Here is a 17,963-nt window from a genome sequence, read left to right as displayed (position 1 = left end):
GTTCCAAGATCAGAGTCTGATACGGCTTTATAGAAAAGGTATCCCACACATTGAATCTCTACTATGTTGTTCCAATCTTATTTTTTTTTAATTAAATAGAAAACAAAAACTAATACTGACAAACAGCAGAGCATAATCAAACCCTTTTGCTTATCATTATCTCAGTCTGTGGTCCGTGATCTCTCACAAAGTGGCAGTGTTTCCTGTTGTTATGAATCTTAAACTGTGTAGACTTTGTATTTGAACTACCCCAAATTGCCAGGACATATTTAATTTGGCTCAGCGAAACGTCATTCTTCATTTAATCAGTGGCCCAGGCGAGGCTGCATCCCATCAAACGCACATATTAATGACAGCTGCTCTAACGGGATAACCCCTAAACTAATCAGTTGTTCCTGTGAGGCTGCTGAAACATCTAGTTGCTGACAGCTTAAGTGAGTTGCATCAGAGCGTACGAAGCACAGTACCAGATAAAAGTGGAGCAGTTTGTTTAGTTAGGAGGGGGGAAAATAAACAGGTTGTGCCAGGAAGACGGGAAGATCTGGACAGTCTCTTCTTTCTGCTCCCTCCTCCTGTTATATAACTCCACTCCTGACAGGAGGGTCATTTCCCTTCCTGCGCTCTTTCACAGAAGTGGTTTTCCCCCCTCTTTCTCTAGCATCTGTGTTTTACAGCTTACTATAATGAGTCTGAGGATCATCCTTGCTCTGGCTTTGTTAACCGGAGTGACTGGGAGCCCCTTGGAGATGATGAAACCTGAACCCGACTCAGTGGACACGACGGTTCATCCCAACAGCGTACCAGAGACGGTGGAGGAAACTGAGATCTTTGGACAGGTGAGGAGAAACTAGCCCCCAATGGCTTAGGTGTGTAATCGTGCTTCTCTTTCTTTCTTTTTTTGCTGGTTTTCATTTGTTTTAGAGTTAATTATTATTAACTATTAACATGTATTGCTCATGTGAAAGTTTAGCCACACAGAAAAAAGGTTGCTTTACAAGAATAAGTGGGTTTCTAAGAATCAGGTGTTTGTAATAAGTTGAGACAAAGACACAAAGAAGTACATTTGAAAAGACGGATATATATATTTGTTGCAGTCGTTATTACATCAGGACTACTCTGTACATAGTACAAAAGTCATTATAAGCTCATGTCAAAAACACTGAGCGTTCCTTACCAACAAGGGGCTAAAATCAAGGTAATAAATATGTTTTCCACAGGGGGTCAATCATTACGGAGAAAACTGGCTACAAAAAGAAAAAAAAAGTCAGTTTTTCATGGCTCCATGAATTAAAGCCTTCTTGTCGAGTCACGGTTGATGATGGGCAGCAAATGTGTGTAAGGATGAAGGGGAAGTCCAGCAGTTTACAGTCGGGTAGATTTGACAGTGTTCAGCTCTTCCACTTGTTCTTCTTCACAGGCAGCTGTCCTGTAGCCTCCAGGTATTTGTGGATGAGTTCTTCTTGCGTGGATGACAGGCAGGGCCGGTATCTGCTGTACTCCATGGTGTACTCCCCTTTGCCCTGAATAAACAACAGACGGAGGTATTCTGAGTTTTAAGACTCCTCTGTAGTGATTGGTGGAGGCTGTGCCAACAACCAGATGGGCAAGACTACAGACGTTACTCAAGGCTGGAAAAAAAAACCTAAAAACTCCTGCATGTTGTAAAGTACAGTACGGTGCTTAGCAAATACACAAATACATTATTAGACTATCACAAAGTATTAGGTCTCAGTTAGGGAAACTAAACAGGGTTAGGTTTAATAAACAACTAATGGAAAACTTGATAACCTGTTTTATAATAAAGACTGCTACAAGATAGGTATATAAATAATAGAATAATGGGCCGCGATGGACTACAGATATACTACGGATATAAGTTGTTTTGCAGGTTGAACTTACTTCAGTGCAGGAGCGCAGTTCTGTGGCATAACCGAACATGTCGTTTAGTGGAATCTGTTGGTAGGAACAGGCAGAAATTAGTCAAATACAAATAATAATAATAATAATAACGCTAAAATGACCGCAGATAGATTTCTTATCGAACATCCCTTTCTATGTCTGTGAATAATTTACAAACTGGACTCACATCGGCGTACAGAGTGAAGTATCCCTCAATTCCGTCCTGTCCCGTGATGACGCCGTGCCGGCGGCTTACACCTGAAATGACCGCTCCCTGAAACTCCTGAGGTGCTATGATTTCCACGGACATGATCGGTTCCAGGATGACGGCGTTGGCTTTCTCCATAGCTGAGGAGAGCGTGTTGAAACCAGCATTAATGTACGCTGACAAAATGCAGCGGTGAAGCCAACGCGGGGTGAGATGACGTGAAACGGGAGGTTAGATTGAAACCTCTCACCTTGTTTTACAGCGCCCTCTCCTGCGCGGATGAAGGAGATCTCGTTGGAGTCCACTATGTGATGCGCTCCATCTTCCAGGACGAACCTGACTCCTGAGATCTTGTACCCGCTCAGGGGTCCCTTCTCACAGGCCTCCATGAAGCCCTGCAGCATGATGGGAAGAAACAAGCAAGAGAGACAAATGCCTTTCACTTAGTGTTCAAGTAACTACTATTACTATTAGATTGAAGGTACATATAGATGTGACGACACATAAGTTAGGGAAACGAACCTTCTCAACAGCTGGTACAAACTGCTTCGGGACGTTTGTTCCGATAGTCTGGTCTTCAAACTCCAGCTTGGTGAAATTATCTGACTCAAGGGGCTCAAGGACTCCGATAACTTTGCCGTACTGTCCAGAGCCGCCAGACTGCTTCTTATGGGTGAACTCAAACCTGTGGGAAAAAGAATCAGAAATACTTTAAAAACCCTGGGGGGGAATTATTTTTGTTACAAAACTCCAGATATACAAATTAAGACACAATATCCACATTTAGAAGCAGCGCGACACAGTGGAAACGCCTATCGAACCAGAGCAATTTTGTTGGCAATGGATGCCACCCTGCTCATGTTGCTGTTTGAGACCAAAGTGGTGTTATGAACAGATGGTGCCAGTTAGGACGTTCCCACAGGAAACAATGTAGGCCAATCGAAGTGATGTTATCGCTGACGCTCGCTTGCGTCCTGTTAGATTCTATCAAAATTGTAAATATTATACAAAAGTATAAAAAAATCTAAACTTCATTCACTCTCTGTGTCTAGATCAAGAACGACAATGCTGCTGGGCAACAGTCTGACAGCCTACATTAGAATCAGTAACTATGTCTACCTATGAAAGAGTTTAATTTTAACAGGGCCCCGGAGTTGTTCGATGTTAAACCAAAGAGGACAGCCTGCAGCCATGCTACATGTCAGCTCTGCCAAAAGTAGTGACTGACCACCTTTGCACTTTCTTTAGTTAAAGTTGGACAAATTCTTCTTGTTTCAGTTGCTGTTTAGCACTTTATGTATTTATCTATAGTTGCATTGTTCTTGTTCCAGATGTTATTTTGAAAGGCTTATTATTTATTACAATATTTTGGTAATTGTTCAATGTAGTACAAAGTCTGTAATCTATATCGCACAAACGCCCACCAATCCACACCCCCCACCACCTTAACTAACAAAGTTTCTGCGGTTGAAGGAGTGTCTTTCTCACTGTGCCGTCAGGATATGGGGACAGTCTCAGCAAACATAAAAAAAGAAAACACATTTTTTAACACAACGGTCCATTTAGCAACAGAAGAAGAAATCATGCATCATGTTCTTACATAAAAAGTTACAAGAAGAACGTTTGTTATTAGACTACAGTGACTGGTGTTTGATCAATGTGGCAGAAAAATACTGTATAAAGAAATACAGAGCTGCTGCAGCACCAAATCTGACTGATCCACATTTGCTCGTCACATGTGAAGCTGATTAAATAGGGAGACAGCAGGAAGGAGCTCTGTCTCTTTAAAAAGGGGGCAGTCCTCATGGAGCTCTGTGTCATAGGAAGTGGGAAGTAATCTTTCCACTTGTTTCTACTTCCAAAGTAACAGGCAGCATCTAACTTACAGGCAAGACTCCCTTCTCTAATTCATTTTTCAGCTGTCCACCTCTTCACCTTGTTCTGTTTCTTACACTGCTACCTATTTGCTTTCCTTTCCACTTCCATTGCTCAATGGATGTTGGAGCCTTTACCTGGAGACAAACCGACCCAAGAGAAAAGCTCCACCCTGCTAACACCTAAGGGTCAAAGTCCTCCAGGGGTTAGAAGCCCATCCCTGTTCTGTTCTGTCTTTTCAGGATTTCCTCCCTCACTGTCTGCCCTTTTTCTTTTTCTCTGGAATCACAGCTGGAAGTATTAGAGGAAGAGGAGCCTGAAGAGGAGATGATGGAGACAGGAGAGCTGAACCCGAATTACTACGCTGCTAACAGGGCAGCCAAAGTGGTTGAACACGACCTCAACACCCGCTACGGCTCTCCATATAGGCGGTTCTTACTGGACAAGGTCTACAGCGGGAACGCAGAGGTCAGCTGAACTCTTAACTCTTATAGTTTAGTTTTTACAGTGAAGTTCCAACGTCTATCAGCTGTGGTTAATTCTGACTTTCCTTTTAGGATGTGGCCAACTCTGGAAGAAAGTATCAGCTGAAGATCTCAGTGAAGGAGCTCGTCAGCAATGTAAGATGACAGGCTTACACATGAGTTAGATACAGCAGTGAGTCCTTCAGTCGCTTCCTTTTGTCCCCCTGTCCATCAAAGATCTTAACATCACCCAGGCTGGACACGCACATGGCGTGTCGTAGCGGTCATGTTTCTTACTATGTGTGCAGACTGTGCACTTCTTCTGATGCAGACGGGCATGTTAAATAGCTGGATGAATGCATTTGTTTCGTTTTGTTTTCAACTGTTGTTTAATACTGCAGACACTGCTAGTCCAAGACACTGTCCAAGGCAATACAGTCTGTCTTACGTAGAGTAGCTTTGTAAACATATTTGGTCGTTTTCATAAATGTGAGTAGATTTAATGTAGTTTTACAGAGACGGTGCTGCTTACTGAACAGAAAATAACAGTAGATGAGTCAGCTGTCCCTGCTTAGTAAGTAAAAGGCACCTTTAAAATAGAGTAAAAATCAAATATCTAATGATGAATTCTGCTCCTGAATCAGATCATTAAAAAAAAACAACCTTTGACTACCCTGCACTAGGAGAGTCACTTTTGTGCTTATTTGTCTGGGAAGACTGAATCTCTCAAACAGGGTTGGACGTAATATACGTTAATGGCGTTGCATTCACAGTGCTTATGGAAAGATATTTTAAGAGTTTTTCTAAAAGTAAATAATCTCCGGCTTTAGAGTGAGCAGGTTTGACAAGACTTAACTAAACAGCAGATAAAAAAGGAGGCAGTGTGGTGCAACCTTAACTCACTGGTTGCTATGGTAACAACTGGACTACGCCTTACCACTCCCCTCAACTTCTTTCTTATCAAACCTCCCTTTCTTTTATTTGCTTCTTTTTAATACTATAATCCTCTTTTTTTTGCATCCAGACTACAGGGAATTGCTCCGCAGAGGTTTTGTTTCCCAGGGGAGAACAGCAGCGCCCACCCAAGGTTCAGGCCTCGTGTGAGGAGCTCCTTAAACTCGACACAAAGGCTCAAGAAGAGGCCTTGTACCAACAGTACAAGACGAATCAAAGCCTTCTGTCGACACCACATTTACCTGGTATGTACAAGAAAGCAAACGACGAATGCTAATCAACTCACAAAGTCGGGCATTGCATAACATCGGCAGTTCGAAATTGCAGCATTTGGGGATTTCAGCGGTGTTAGTATTTGTGGTTTTTGAGTGACATCTGTGTTCTTCTTACTCACACTGACGCAACACTAATGCCTGACATCTGAGCGAACTCTGATGGAGTAATATTCTGTACATTATGAGCTCACACACACAGCAAATGTTTACATGACAAGCATGTGGCATAATCCAGCGCCACGCCAACTTAAACTCCCTTCATTAACACACTGACATTCTGACCAACAGACAGCCACGGTCACATCGATCCAGACATGGAGCCTTTCTGGCACCTCGGTCATGCGGCCTCCAGCTTCGTCATGCTGAATGAATCCACTGAAAACACTCTGTACGGCATGGCTCAGGTGGCCAACATCACACAGCTGGTACGTTTGTTTTCTTATTAATCATTAATAAGCTGGGTTAATTGTAGGGCTGTATCAAAATGTTTTACGCGCTCATAATGTTTACATTCAATTTCTAAATTTGAACGTAGCACAGCTTTTTTTGCACGTCTAATCTTTGCTGTTTAAATCCAATATTTCTGCGCAGCTGTAGATAAATATTGGGCTACACTAATATTATTAGTATTATACATTCAACATAAACATACATACACTAATATATATATATAAATATAATATAGTGTATATTAGTATTTGTAGAATTAGACTCTAGTGGTGGCCACGCAGGACTGTTTACGACCCGTGTGACTCAAACATTTCCAATAACTCCAGAGCTCCGTTTCTGTCGTAGCATAATGTTGCTATCCCTAAGGCGCGATTATTATTTCATCATTAGCCTTTTTTTTTGATCAAACTGACGAGTTATAGTCATTAAAGGAAGTTGATTTAATAAAATACATAATAAATCACTTTATTTAAATTGAGGATAAAATATGACGACAGGCATTCAAAACCAAATAAAAAAAAAAAAAAAAACCTCAGTAGAAGTTTCAACATTCTGCCCTAGTTTGTGGTTTATTCACATATACAACAGTAATGGAAACTGTTTTTTCTGTCATAAAAGTAAAAATATTAGTTCATATTGCAATGAAAACAAAGTTTGCTCTTCAACATAAGGTCAACATGTATATCAACCTGGATGATAAAAACTTAAGAAGATGAGGATGCACAAATCTATTTAATACAGTGTGTCATGTGTCTTCTTCTGCTCCCTGTCTGCTGCAGGAGACCGAGAACGACCAGCTGAAGTTTGACTGTCACACACTGCTGCATGACATGGTGTCCCAGGTAACCACTTATCAACGTTTTTTTGCTAATTTAATTTACTGACTCTCATGAGTATGCACTGTGTGAGGTTTTACTGCCAGATATTCCTCTTAAGGAGTTCAAAATTCTGTTATTTTTGCAGGAGATCATTCATTGGAAGCTGTTGTTCACCTGGTCTCCTCCAGAGGGAGTTAAAGTGCTGCAGATGAAGCTGCTGCCACGCTGCGGTGGTTGTGGAAAAACCACCATTGAGTGTGTGTGTTAGGGCTGGGCGATATGGACCAAAACGCAGACCTAGATACTTTTTTAGCTGAATGGCTATGCTCGGTATATAGCTCAATGTTTTTTCCCATACAGAAAAAACAAATCAAAGTCAGCTCCAAGTCAAATCAACACACATCACTTGTAATAACCAGCTGCACAGTATCAACATGTACATGCAATTGACAAAAAAAATAAACTACTGGCTTGTTAGATAACAATACATAATAATATTAAATAAAATAAATAAATTGCGTCAGGTCGAGCAACACCCCTAAACCGTGATTATAATCCCAACATACCAAGGCCTGCTGTGAGCTATTGCTTAAATATATATACTGTATATATATATAGTCAGTCAAGACCTTCAGCACAAAGTTTTACACACTCCTCGTATTGCACTTTTATGGCGCTTTTGTAAAAGGTTGTAGAGATTCGTCATATTTGAACTGAATTTGCTGTTTAGCTGTTTGCTTTAAATCCAAATGATCGAGCCATTATTTTTAATTTATTTTTCTAACCACTCCTCTTTGGCTGCTCTCGCTTGGGTCTGTCTCTGTGTTGGTGCCACATGCCGGACGCATGTGAGTGAGCGGGTAGGGGAGGGGCTGGTGTTGGTTTCACTCAGAGAGGAGATATAGCAAACTGGCGGCTCCACAAAAGAGACGTATAACCTTATTTTAACACAACATAAATCTCTGTATACACGATATTTTCTATATCGTGTTTAAAAATATATCAATATATTTTAAAAACTCTATATATCTCACCCAGCCCTAGCGTGTGTCTCAGGAGATCAGCACTTACTGTACAGGACTGGTGATCGTCTCTCTGAAAGCCACTTTGGGTTTTCCCATCACACAGGGACAGTTGTATTCTCTTTCCATCCTCTGAAAAAACAAACCAAAACAAGAACTGACCAACAGAAACACAGTTCAGATCATTTAAAATAACAAGTGATTCATTTACATTTATTTCTTCTTCATAGGGAGAGACGATGGAGACAAAAACGTTGTAAAAACAGAATCATATTTTCAAAAACCGACTGCCAGGGCTTGACAGTCATTTTTTTCTCACCGGCCACTGATGCTAGTGGTTTTCCAAAGTTTCTAGCCACTCAGCATTTTCTCTAGCCACTATTTTGTTTTATGTGATTAAAGTTGACTATGGTTTGCTACAATTTGCCTTAAGAATTAGATTTAAAACCCTTTTAAATGTAAATAACACTGTAAGTAACGCTGTATCACTCTAAACACCCAAGATTACATAATATACCACTATAGTCATCAAATATTAAGGTATGGTTGTGTGTAAAGCTCTTGTTTGCTGAATACATTTAAATAAAGTGATTAATTAGTAAGATTTTTGTATGTAATAATAATCATAGAATATGAGCCTAATTAAAGCCTGATGCGGCCGTCGTAGGACACCGCCTGCATCAATCGGGGCTTTTATCCTGTGTAACATGCACAGAAGACGAAAACCACCGCCGCTTCTGGGACGCCTCACAACGCCCCAACAGGAGGACTAGCTTATTAGAACTTGACTGACTTTGACCACAGTGCGCTGATGTGAAAGATAAAAATGTTGTTGGTGTAAAACAGGGAAGATCAGTTGTCTTTTTTTTCCAAGGCTTTTCCAAACACAAGACATCCATCATCAAACGCCAGCTACGGTTTGTTCTTAGAAGTCTGTTCCGATCACCTCCTTCCGTCATCACCTATGTCGTGAAAGATGGAGAACTTCGACCAGTAGTGTGGTCGTGTAGTCTTCTCAGGTCCCTTAGCCAAATCGCAGCATTTTATGACTCTAAATCGCCTAATGTGACCGTGACCGACAGAACAGCCAAAGATATTGTGTAGTCTGAACCCACCAAAGTCGCTCGTAGTGACTATGTTACACGTCACTGCTGAATTTATATGTGTGTATATATATATATATATATATATACATATACATACGTATATATACATACATACATAAAGCACCATCAGTAAGACACTTAGTTATTGCAGAAGGTATTAAACATGCAGAACATCCTCGGACTGCGTACCTGGGAGTAGATTTCCAGATGCAGTTCCCCCATGCCTGAGATGATGGTTTCTTTGCTCTCAGTGTCAAAATGCACTCGAAATGTCGGATCTTCCCTGGTAAAACGGTTAATGCCTTTGGAGAATTTATCCATGTCATTCTGGTTTGGAAGTAGGATAAAGAAAAAAGTTAATAGACGGATAGATCATTTTTTTACAGTAATGAGTAAACTAAGGTATTTTTACCTTGTTGGATGGCTTCATTGACATGGAGATGACCGGTTCTGGGACGTGAATAGACTCCTGTGGGACAACGTGACAACAAAATGAGCCCAAGATTAAAGATGCACGATAATATCGACAAGCTATCCGTATCGGCCGATATTGACTTTAAAATGTATTATGGGCTAACACAACGAAATAATAAACCGATAAATAAACACTGCTGCTTCCTTGATTACATCAGCCTAAATGCCCAACGGCGGGAGGATTACGTGCACAGCATGACATGATAAATAGGATGTACCTCACTTGTTTTGTTTATAATAAATTGTCATAAATAAATAAGGCATGCTTTATATAACACAAGTTTAAGTGATTTTATTATTTTGAACAAGGCATGAATATTTTATTATTTTAAGCTTTGTATTTTATGTCTGCATGTCGCATTTGTGTGCATATCGGTATCGGTTATCGGTCCAATGAGTTGTAAAATATCGGCTATCGGCAAAAAATCCAATATCCTGCATCCCTACACAGGATTATTCTCATGGAGTGAAGAAAGGAAAGGAAGGTTCCTCGCCCATTAGTCACTCACCATGGAGAGGTTATCGCTGCTCCTGGCTGTGAAAGTGTCTCCGCTGGCACAGTCAATCCCAAACAGAGCACAAATATCTCCTGCGTAAACCTCATCCACATCCTGAAAAATGGCACGATAGAAAGGAAACAAAGGAAGGATGAAAATAAGAGGTCAAGATGCTAACGTTTCAGGACTGCGTTGATTCAAAAGACATATAACAAATAACAGAAATATAAGACCAAATATTCAACAGTTTCATGTCTTGTTTTGATGCTTTGATGGAAACATAACACATCACAGGGGGATGTGGTCGTTATCTACACACTTGACTACTTCCAAAAGAGGAACCTAACCATTTTGACCCGTCATGGTCCTCTGCTGTTTAACCAGCAAACCGCAGATGGAAAACTGTGACCTTCGACAGCCCGTTGACGTAAGCCGGCTTGTTCTCACCTCCATCTGATCGGCGTGGAGGCGCACCAGCCTCTGAACTCGGACTTTCTTGCCTGTCCGTGTGTTGTAGATGTACTCAGTCTTCTTCAGACAGCCCTGATACACCCGCACGTACGTCAGCTGGCCAAATCTCCCCGCCTGATAACGACAGACACCACAGGAAACAACAAAACAGATTGAGACCTTCCTGTTAAGAGAAATGCAGAAATAAAGATACAGAAATAGTATCCTACCTCCAGTTTGAAGGCCAGACCAACAAATGGGTTCGTAGCGTCTCTTGTAGGGTCCATTTCAATCTTTGATTTTTCACTGACCTCTCTAACACAGTGACAAACCCACTGACATTAGTGCACAGTGTTTATCTTAAAAGGTTATTAGAGATCAACCCTGGTCCATACTCACTCGTCATTGAGGATAGCATAGTTTTTGACTTCAGTGGGGTTCGGCAGGTAGTCCAGGGCAGCGTCCAGTAGAGGCTGGACGCCCTTGTTCTTCAACGCGGTGCCCACCAACACTGGAGTGAAGAGACGCTGCACTGTGGCCCTGCGGATTGCAGCCTGGAGGACAGTGAAGGGACAAGAGAGTCTTGGGCAACGGCATTATTTATATTCTTCACACAAAGCGTTTGGAAAGGATTTGTTTGATGATTGTCAAGTTCTTGTTTGAGTCTAAATGATCAATGTAGTGTTTTGGAGGAAGACTGGTCAAAATTAGATCTCAAAGATGCCTTAATTTTGTCAGAACTGCCAGGTCCGCCACTTTGGTCCAGACTAAAAATATCTCAGACAAAAGTGGACGGGTTGCTGTTTCGGTTTTGGTTTGATTGGTTGACATTTTTGTTTTTTAATGAAATGTCTTGACTACTTTTGGATGGATTGCCATGACGTTCGTAACACAGATTAATGTCCCCCTCGGGACTTCTACGTTTATTCAAATTCATTCATGTTATTCCTATTGTCTAAGGAAGTCCAAAAACATTAGCACATATGAACAACACACATACGAGCGCTAAAACTTCAATTTGTGATGTCATCAAATATGAAGTGTGGAGCGGCACCAGACAATGAATAGTGAAAGATGCCATAGATGACACTGAGAGCACCCAGAGGAATGTATGAATGAGTATATGGGGACAGTTTCTGTTTCACAACTGACCACTCCACAGTAAAATAAAGCTCATTTGGGTATAAAAAAAGAAAACAAAAAAAAGACCACACTTTATACTTGATGACGTCCCTGGTTTCTGGTTTTAAGAGAGAGGCTAATGTTCACTTCCATATTGATAGAACATCATGAAAACAACATTAAGTTATTTAAAAAACAAATGAATCAACTATGAGTCATAGTTTAATAGGAAGCGAATTGTTAATCCTTATATATATAAATCAGAATCAGAATCAGAAAACCTTTAATGTCCCGCAGACGGGGAAGTTCTTTGTCACAGCAGCAACAGAATATGACAAAATAAGATAAAAAATAGCATATATATATAAATATATAGTATGTATATATAGAAAGAGATTAATACGGTTCAAGCTTAAGAAATGCTGACGGCCTTGTAATAGTTTTCTGAAATCACTCAGATTTAATCACGCTCTCTCTCTTTTAAGGACAAACCTTCAGATCGTCCTTGGTTGGAATCTTTTCCTCCAAGAACATCTCTCCCAAGAATTCGTCAGCGTTAGCCACACACTCCACAAGCTCCTGCCTCCGGTCCTCAGCCTCGGCACGGAAATCTGTCGGGATCTCATCGTAGCGGAGAGTCTGACTGTAGAGAGGAAGGAAGTGAGTTAGTCAGATCGTTCGACACCTGTAGGTCTGTTCTACTGCAGCCAAGCTGTCTTCGTTTATGGTAAAAAATCTTTCTGCTACTAATATTACGGTGCGGACAAAAATAACCAACAGAACACAACAGAAACGGATCCTTTCATGGTCAAGCTACCAGGAGGTGAGTCCCTCACCCAAAAGGTCCTTCAAAATATATGCTTCTCTCCTCTACAAGGTCGATGATGCCGCGCATGTTCCCCTCCAGGCCCATGGGGATACTCACGAAGGCTGCGTTGTGGTTCAGTTTGGATCTGGGGAAGGAAAACCACAGCTGATTACAACATTGTTTGTGGAACGATGATCAAGCCTTTTTTTTTCATCCACATCTATTGTTTGGTTTATTTAAAAAAAAAAATTGATCAAACGTTAAGGAAAGACATACTGGATGCATGTAGAAGTTACATTTAAACAAATTAAGATATACTTGTTTCAATTTACATTGTTATTATATCTGATCTGGGATTTCTATTGTCATATCATAATTGTCATGATTTTCATAGTTTTAGAAGCTGTATTATAAATTAAGAAAAGTTTGCCAAGTTAATAAATAGCAGACATACTCACGACTAATGATTAGAGCACATTGTTTTTGGTAGAATATCATCTATGTTACAAAATCACTACTGAGGTACTGAGTAAGAAATATTGTGATGACTCTGTGTTACGGATCAGGAGCCCTCTGTATGTATGTGTGAGCGTGCCGTACCTCATCTGCTGCAGGGCTCGGCCGGGGTTGGCGCCCATGCGGTCTAGTTTGTTGATGAAGGTGAGGAAGGGGACGTTGTAGCGTTTCATCTGTCTGTTCACTGTCATGGTCTGACACTGGACTCCGCCCACCGCACACAGGACCAGCACGGCTCCATCCAGCACACGCAGAGCTCGCTCCACTTCGATGGTAAAGTCCACGTGGCCTAGAGAAACAGCAAGGAACGGTGACGCTTAGAGAACGAAAAATACTTTCAGCTTGTGAGGTACAGCCCTGGAGCTTGTTAAGATGAATCATTTTAGACACTTCAGCAGGGCGGACCATCGCTGATATGGTGGCTAGAACCTGCACAGTCCAGATAAAGGGTGATTTACCATATAATTACATCTCTCTGAATTGAATCCATGCTGTCTGTGTCCAGGCAAGCATAATAGCCTTCAAGCAGAGATGTAACTTATTGTATTTACATCTGTTGTTGCTTTTGAGAAAGTTGAGTCTGTTCTTTTACTTTCTGTAAAACTTCAAAGTGTTTTTTTTGGACATCTTTCTGCCATTATCAAACAGTAAAGATTTGACAGAAATGAGTATAGAGTATAGCAGTGTAGAGAGTTATAGTCAGTGATTACACTCATACCGGAGAAATTTGTGCATTTAAATGCAGTTGCACATTCATTAAAGCTGCAATCGGCAACATTTGTTTGATCATAGTCACTGAAACCGACACTATGCTCCGATAGAACAACATAAATCACCGGGGTTTAGAAAATAATGCATGCATGCATCTAAAGCCTGTTGTTTGTTTTTCTACAATCGTCTTTGCCCATATCATCCTGTCCACTCAGCGCAGGGTTGTGTGAGAGCTGACTGTCAGACACACGCTGAATGATGTCAACAATTGCTATCTATGAGTAAGTGAGCCAGCCTTCCTCTGTGTAGCATCTGCTCCATGCCATTTATCGATGAGAGAAGAGACGGGCGCGTTCATAGGAATCTGGTGCACTGATGAGCACTCAATGGGAGGGAGCTGAGGAGCTCGGTGGTAGTGGGGGAGGGGCGTGAGAGCTGTAAACATTCGATATTAGACAGGAGTCAACTCGATCTGCCAGACTTGCCGACTGCAGCTTTGAAATGGAAAATTGTTGGTTTTCACTCAAAACTCGGACAACTGCGTGACCACAGACACTGAATGAGCGGTCAGTGAAGAAAAAACATGAACTCTGCCTTTTGGTTTCTAGCTTCCTCTTTACATTTTCTCTGCTTTTTAAAGGTTTTGAATCCTGCGTGAAACGTTATATGATTTGCACCTTTCAAGCACGATATCACTGAGAGGGTATAGGCCTTGAAAGAAGCACTCCACGCGGTCATCAGGGTTATCTCGGCTTGCATCATAAGCTGGGGGCATTAGGTTTGAAGAACATGGGCATTTACCAGGCAGGTAGGCTCTAATCAAAAGACATAATCAAATGTCTGATCCAACGTTTATGGAGGTGGACCCATACTTGGTACTTAAGTCAGAGAATCTCAGCCCTCAAACTTTAGGAGTAGCCTCTAAAGAAAAGTAATGCAGTATTACCTAACGTCCGTATCCAAATGAGCACAAACAGGGGGTCAAATGCCCCAGGGCCATATACTGAGAACAACTTTTAGTACCTGGTGTGTCAATGATGTTGATGTTGTGATCCTTCCACACAGTGTATGTAGCAGCTGACTGTATGGTGATGCCCCTTTGTCTCTCCAGCTCCATAGAGTCCATTGTGGCTCCAACGCCGTCCTTCCCCTTCACCTACAAACGGGGGGGTGGGGGTGGGGGTGGGGGGGCAGGTCATGAATAAAACCTGTGCACCTTTAACCTCACCTGACAGCAAAAGGCTCCATGAATACCCAAACTAGGTTCATTTCCCAGCGCCCACCTCGTGAATTGCTGCTATCCTGCCAGTGTAAAAGAGGACGCGCTCAGTCAGGGTGGTCTTCCCCGAGTCGATGTGAGCTGAGATCCCAATGTTGCGGATCCTCTCATTGGGAAAGACCCCAGAGGAGCATGACCGACAGCTGTTGATGAGCACCTGCAGAGAAAAAAACAAACAGAGGAAGAGCAATATTCAGGGTTCCTACACCTTTTCCAAACTCAAATTCAAGCAATTTTCAAGCATTTCAAGGTGCATTTTCGTGATTTCCAGCACCTTACAGCTGTGGTAAACTACATATTTGTATACAGCACATACACTTTATTCAGTACACTGATTATTTTTTACTTGTCATCACATTAAATCAGATGTTATTGTGCTATAAACAAACCAACATTTATGTTTCGAGACATCTTTCTTCAGAGACAGACACAGGAAAACAACGTATAATGTTTGTAAATAGACAAATAGATCAACAGAAAAAGAGTCACCGATTATTTTGATAATCTGTTAAGCGTCAAAAAGTAATTTTTAATGCAAAAATGTCAGAAAATTTTCATTCTCTCAAATATGGAGATCTTCTTTCCTCTCTGTTATATCATACAGCCTGTGCCATCTCATATAGCCTCGCCTACACTTCAAGCTGTTTTAAGCACTTTATTCGAAATCTAAGCACTAATAAAATAAAATGCAAGTGTTTTCAAGGATTTCCAGCACCCGCACGAACCCTGAATACTCAAACCCCCGTCTGTCTGTTTACCGATTGTGAAAGGCAGAGGGATGATGGCAGAGCATGCGGAGGCTTGATGTCAAACCCAACTGCAGACACCCCTGGGTGCCTAATGTTACCTTTTTAAGAGTGACGCTCCCTGGCGCGTAAAGGTGCGTTTTTGCCAAAGACAGACCCGCTTTTAATATTCTCATTGTGACAACTGCGTGGTCGGGTGAAGGGTGGTCGTCCTCTTCCTTTTACACAACCCCCGACTCTGACAACCCGGTGAATGTCACGCCGGACCCTGAGACGCTACTTCCGCCTCTACGGAACCTCAGATGTGCCAAAAATGGCGAATGTTTGCGTTTATTGAAAATAAACTACGCCGCTTTCAAGTAGAAATGCAGTTGAACAAAGAAGACACGGTTAGTGGGTGGTATCTATTTTTATTTTGTTTGGTTTGAGGATCAAACACAAACTCAAAAAATTGACAAGGCATGTAAAAGGATAAAAAAGGCACATGCTACTTTCAAATGGTGTCAGACAACTCTAAATCCCTACAATATTCAATATTAAATACATAAAGAAGACATTATGAAATAAAAAAAATGTATGAATAAAGGTCCCAAGTGCACACGCCACTTCTGGGAGTTTTAAGATTATGGATAAGGGTAAGAAATAGGGACAGACCGATACATCCGCTGGTCGATATTTGCGTTAGGTGTATAGTATCAACCGATGCGGGCTGCTGCGTTCGCTGATAGTTTTTTCCCTGCATTATTTACAGAAAGGCGTCCACAGGCAGCTCCGTGTTGCTGGAGACACCTTTTTGAAGTTCAATAAATGTTCCTTTTTTCTTAAAAGGGAGACTCGTAACATTTGTGTCATTTTTTTATGATGTAAATTGAGGGAGCAAAAGTAGTTTGGGTTCCAAATAATGGCCTCAAGAAAATCCGCGGTCCCTATCGGTCATCGGCTAAGGCTTATAAAAAAATAGATATCGTCGATCCCTAGTAAGAAGTGGTAAACTGCCTTACAAAGCTGAAGTGCAGTAACTACGAAAACATTTTAGCAAAAACAAATGCGGTTAAAGTTGCTTACTGTGCCAACAAATGAAAATTTGGCACATTTATGATGGATTATGGTTTACTAGTTTGCCATTTAAAAATTTTTATCCAAATCAGTCCTAACCTCCATAGCTTCAGGTACAAAATTTTGCAGAAATCATGATATTGGTGATTTTGTAGTTATGCACTGAGCCTTTGTAGGGCAAAATAGGAGGCTGCAGTGCAATTTTATAATTTCCAAATGTTAAATAAGTGCGTTTTAGTTAAATCAGGCGTGAAAGTATGAGTTTTATTTAGAGTTTCAACATAGTAAAAATAAAATGCTGCTTATTAAAATGGCCTCAATAATAAAGTTCTTGGAAATACGAGGAGCACTTGAAGGCAGCGCGCTTAAATCCATCACTGTCATGTCGCGTTTCCTCGTTCACTTCAACCGCATGCTGATACTACACGACAGTACACACACACACACACACACACACACACACACACACACACACACACACACACACGGTCATACAGACAGACCCCTCCTGCTTCACACCCTGCTGTAACGCTATAAACCTCCACATCTCTACCAGCCTCTGACAGCTGCTTCACTCACACCAGAGTCAGGTAAGTTAAAGTTAAGTTAAGTTATGGGTGATGGGTTTAAAATGTGTAATTATTATTTTAATCTCACAGAAACCTGTATGTTTTTTTTTTTTAATGTCTTCGAGCAGTTTAAAGTCATCTTAAGGAAGTCCTGTCTTCTGCTGTGTGTCTCTGTTGCCACTGATGCTTAAAATATCACTAAATTTTTACTTTTACGAAAACATCCAATTGAAATTCATCAGGAGGTATTTTGAAAAACAAATATCTCACACCTACACTTACTTTAATGCACGCTGGCTGTTTCCTTACAGATGATTGACATTTTAATGTAAAGATAGATGCTTTATAAATATAGATATATGATATAATAGATGTCAATGAGTGAGTGATTAGTGGATTAAACTGTCATTTTATCATAGATTTCGTTTTAGTGTTTTATATGTTTGCCAAGAAGTGACCATCCTCCTATAAAGTGTGTGTCACTGTGTGACTGTGTGCACTTGTGTTAAAAATAATTCAATAATTCCATTCAATGTTAACGAGACTCATTCCCCTGGTGTGAATCATTTTGTATGATTACTTATGATCTCGATTACACAAGAATGTGCTTGAATGTGTGCATTTGTGGGTGTGAGCTGTTGTTTTCCATTGTTATCCTTCCTGT

At 41.0% G+C, this 17,963-nt stretch overlaps 2 protein-coding genes across 2 annotated transcripts; one reads left to right on the top strand and one right to left on the bottom strand.

The window, feature by feature from the left end:
- Positions 1 to 683: 683 nt before the first annotated feature.
- lxn (latexin) lies at positions 684 to 8,607 on the top strand (the record flags this gene model as incomplete). Its single annotated transcript, XM_083913488.1, has 7 exons — positions 684 to 836; positions 4,274 to 4,450; positions 4,540 to 4,602; positions 5,471 to 5,645; positions 5,964 to 6,100; positions 6,905 to 6,967; positions 7,089 to 8,607. 7 exons carry the CDS (start codon positions 684 to 686, stop codon positions 7,209 to 7,211), a joined length of 891 nt encoding a protein of 296 aa, XP_083769614.1. The 3' UTR covers positions 7,212 to 8,607.
- On the bottom strand, positions 1,313 to 15,892 carry gfm1 (G elongation factor, mitochondrial 1). Its single transcript, XM_083913487.1, has 18 exons — positions 15,776 to 15,892; positions 14,933 to 15,085; positions 14,673 to 14,805; positions 13,023 to 13,227; positions 12,451 to 12,567; positions 12,107 to 12,257; positions 10,892 to 11,046; positions 10,723 to 10,807; positions 10,490 to 10,627; positions 10,055 to 10,156; positions 9,484 to 9,540; positions 9,261 to 9,398; positions 8,015 to 8,097; positions 2,630 to 2,792; positions 2,358 to 2,502; positions 2,087 to 2,247; positions 1,900 to 1,953; positions 1,313 to 1,520 (listed from the first exon to the last, which is right to left on the bottom strand). Exons 1-18 carry the CDS (start codon positions 15,848 to 15,850, stop codon positions 1,389 to 1,391), a joined length of 2,247 nt encoding a protein of 748 aa, XP_083769613.1. The 5' UTR covers positions 15,851 to 15,892; the 3' UTR covers positions 1,313 to 1,388.
- Between the last annotated feature and the right edge of the window lie 2,071 nt (positions 15,893 to 17,963).

Source organism: Echiichthys vipera, assembly GCF_963691815.1.
Source record: "Echiichthys vipera genome assembly, chromosome: 5".
Lineage (NCBI taxonomy): Eukaryota > Metazoa > Chordata > Actinopteri > Perciformes > Trachinidae > Echiichthys > Echiichthys vipera.
Note: the sequence above shows the minus strand (reverse complement) of the source record. Positions and strands in the feature narration are given on the sequence as shown.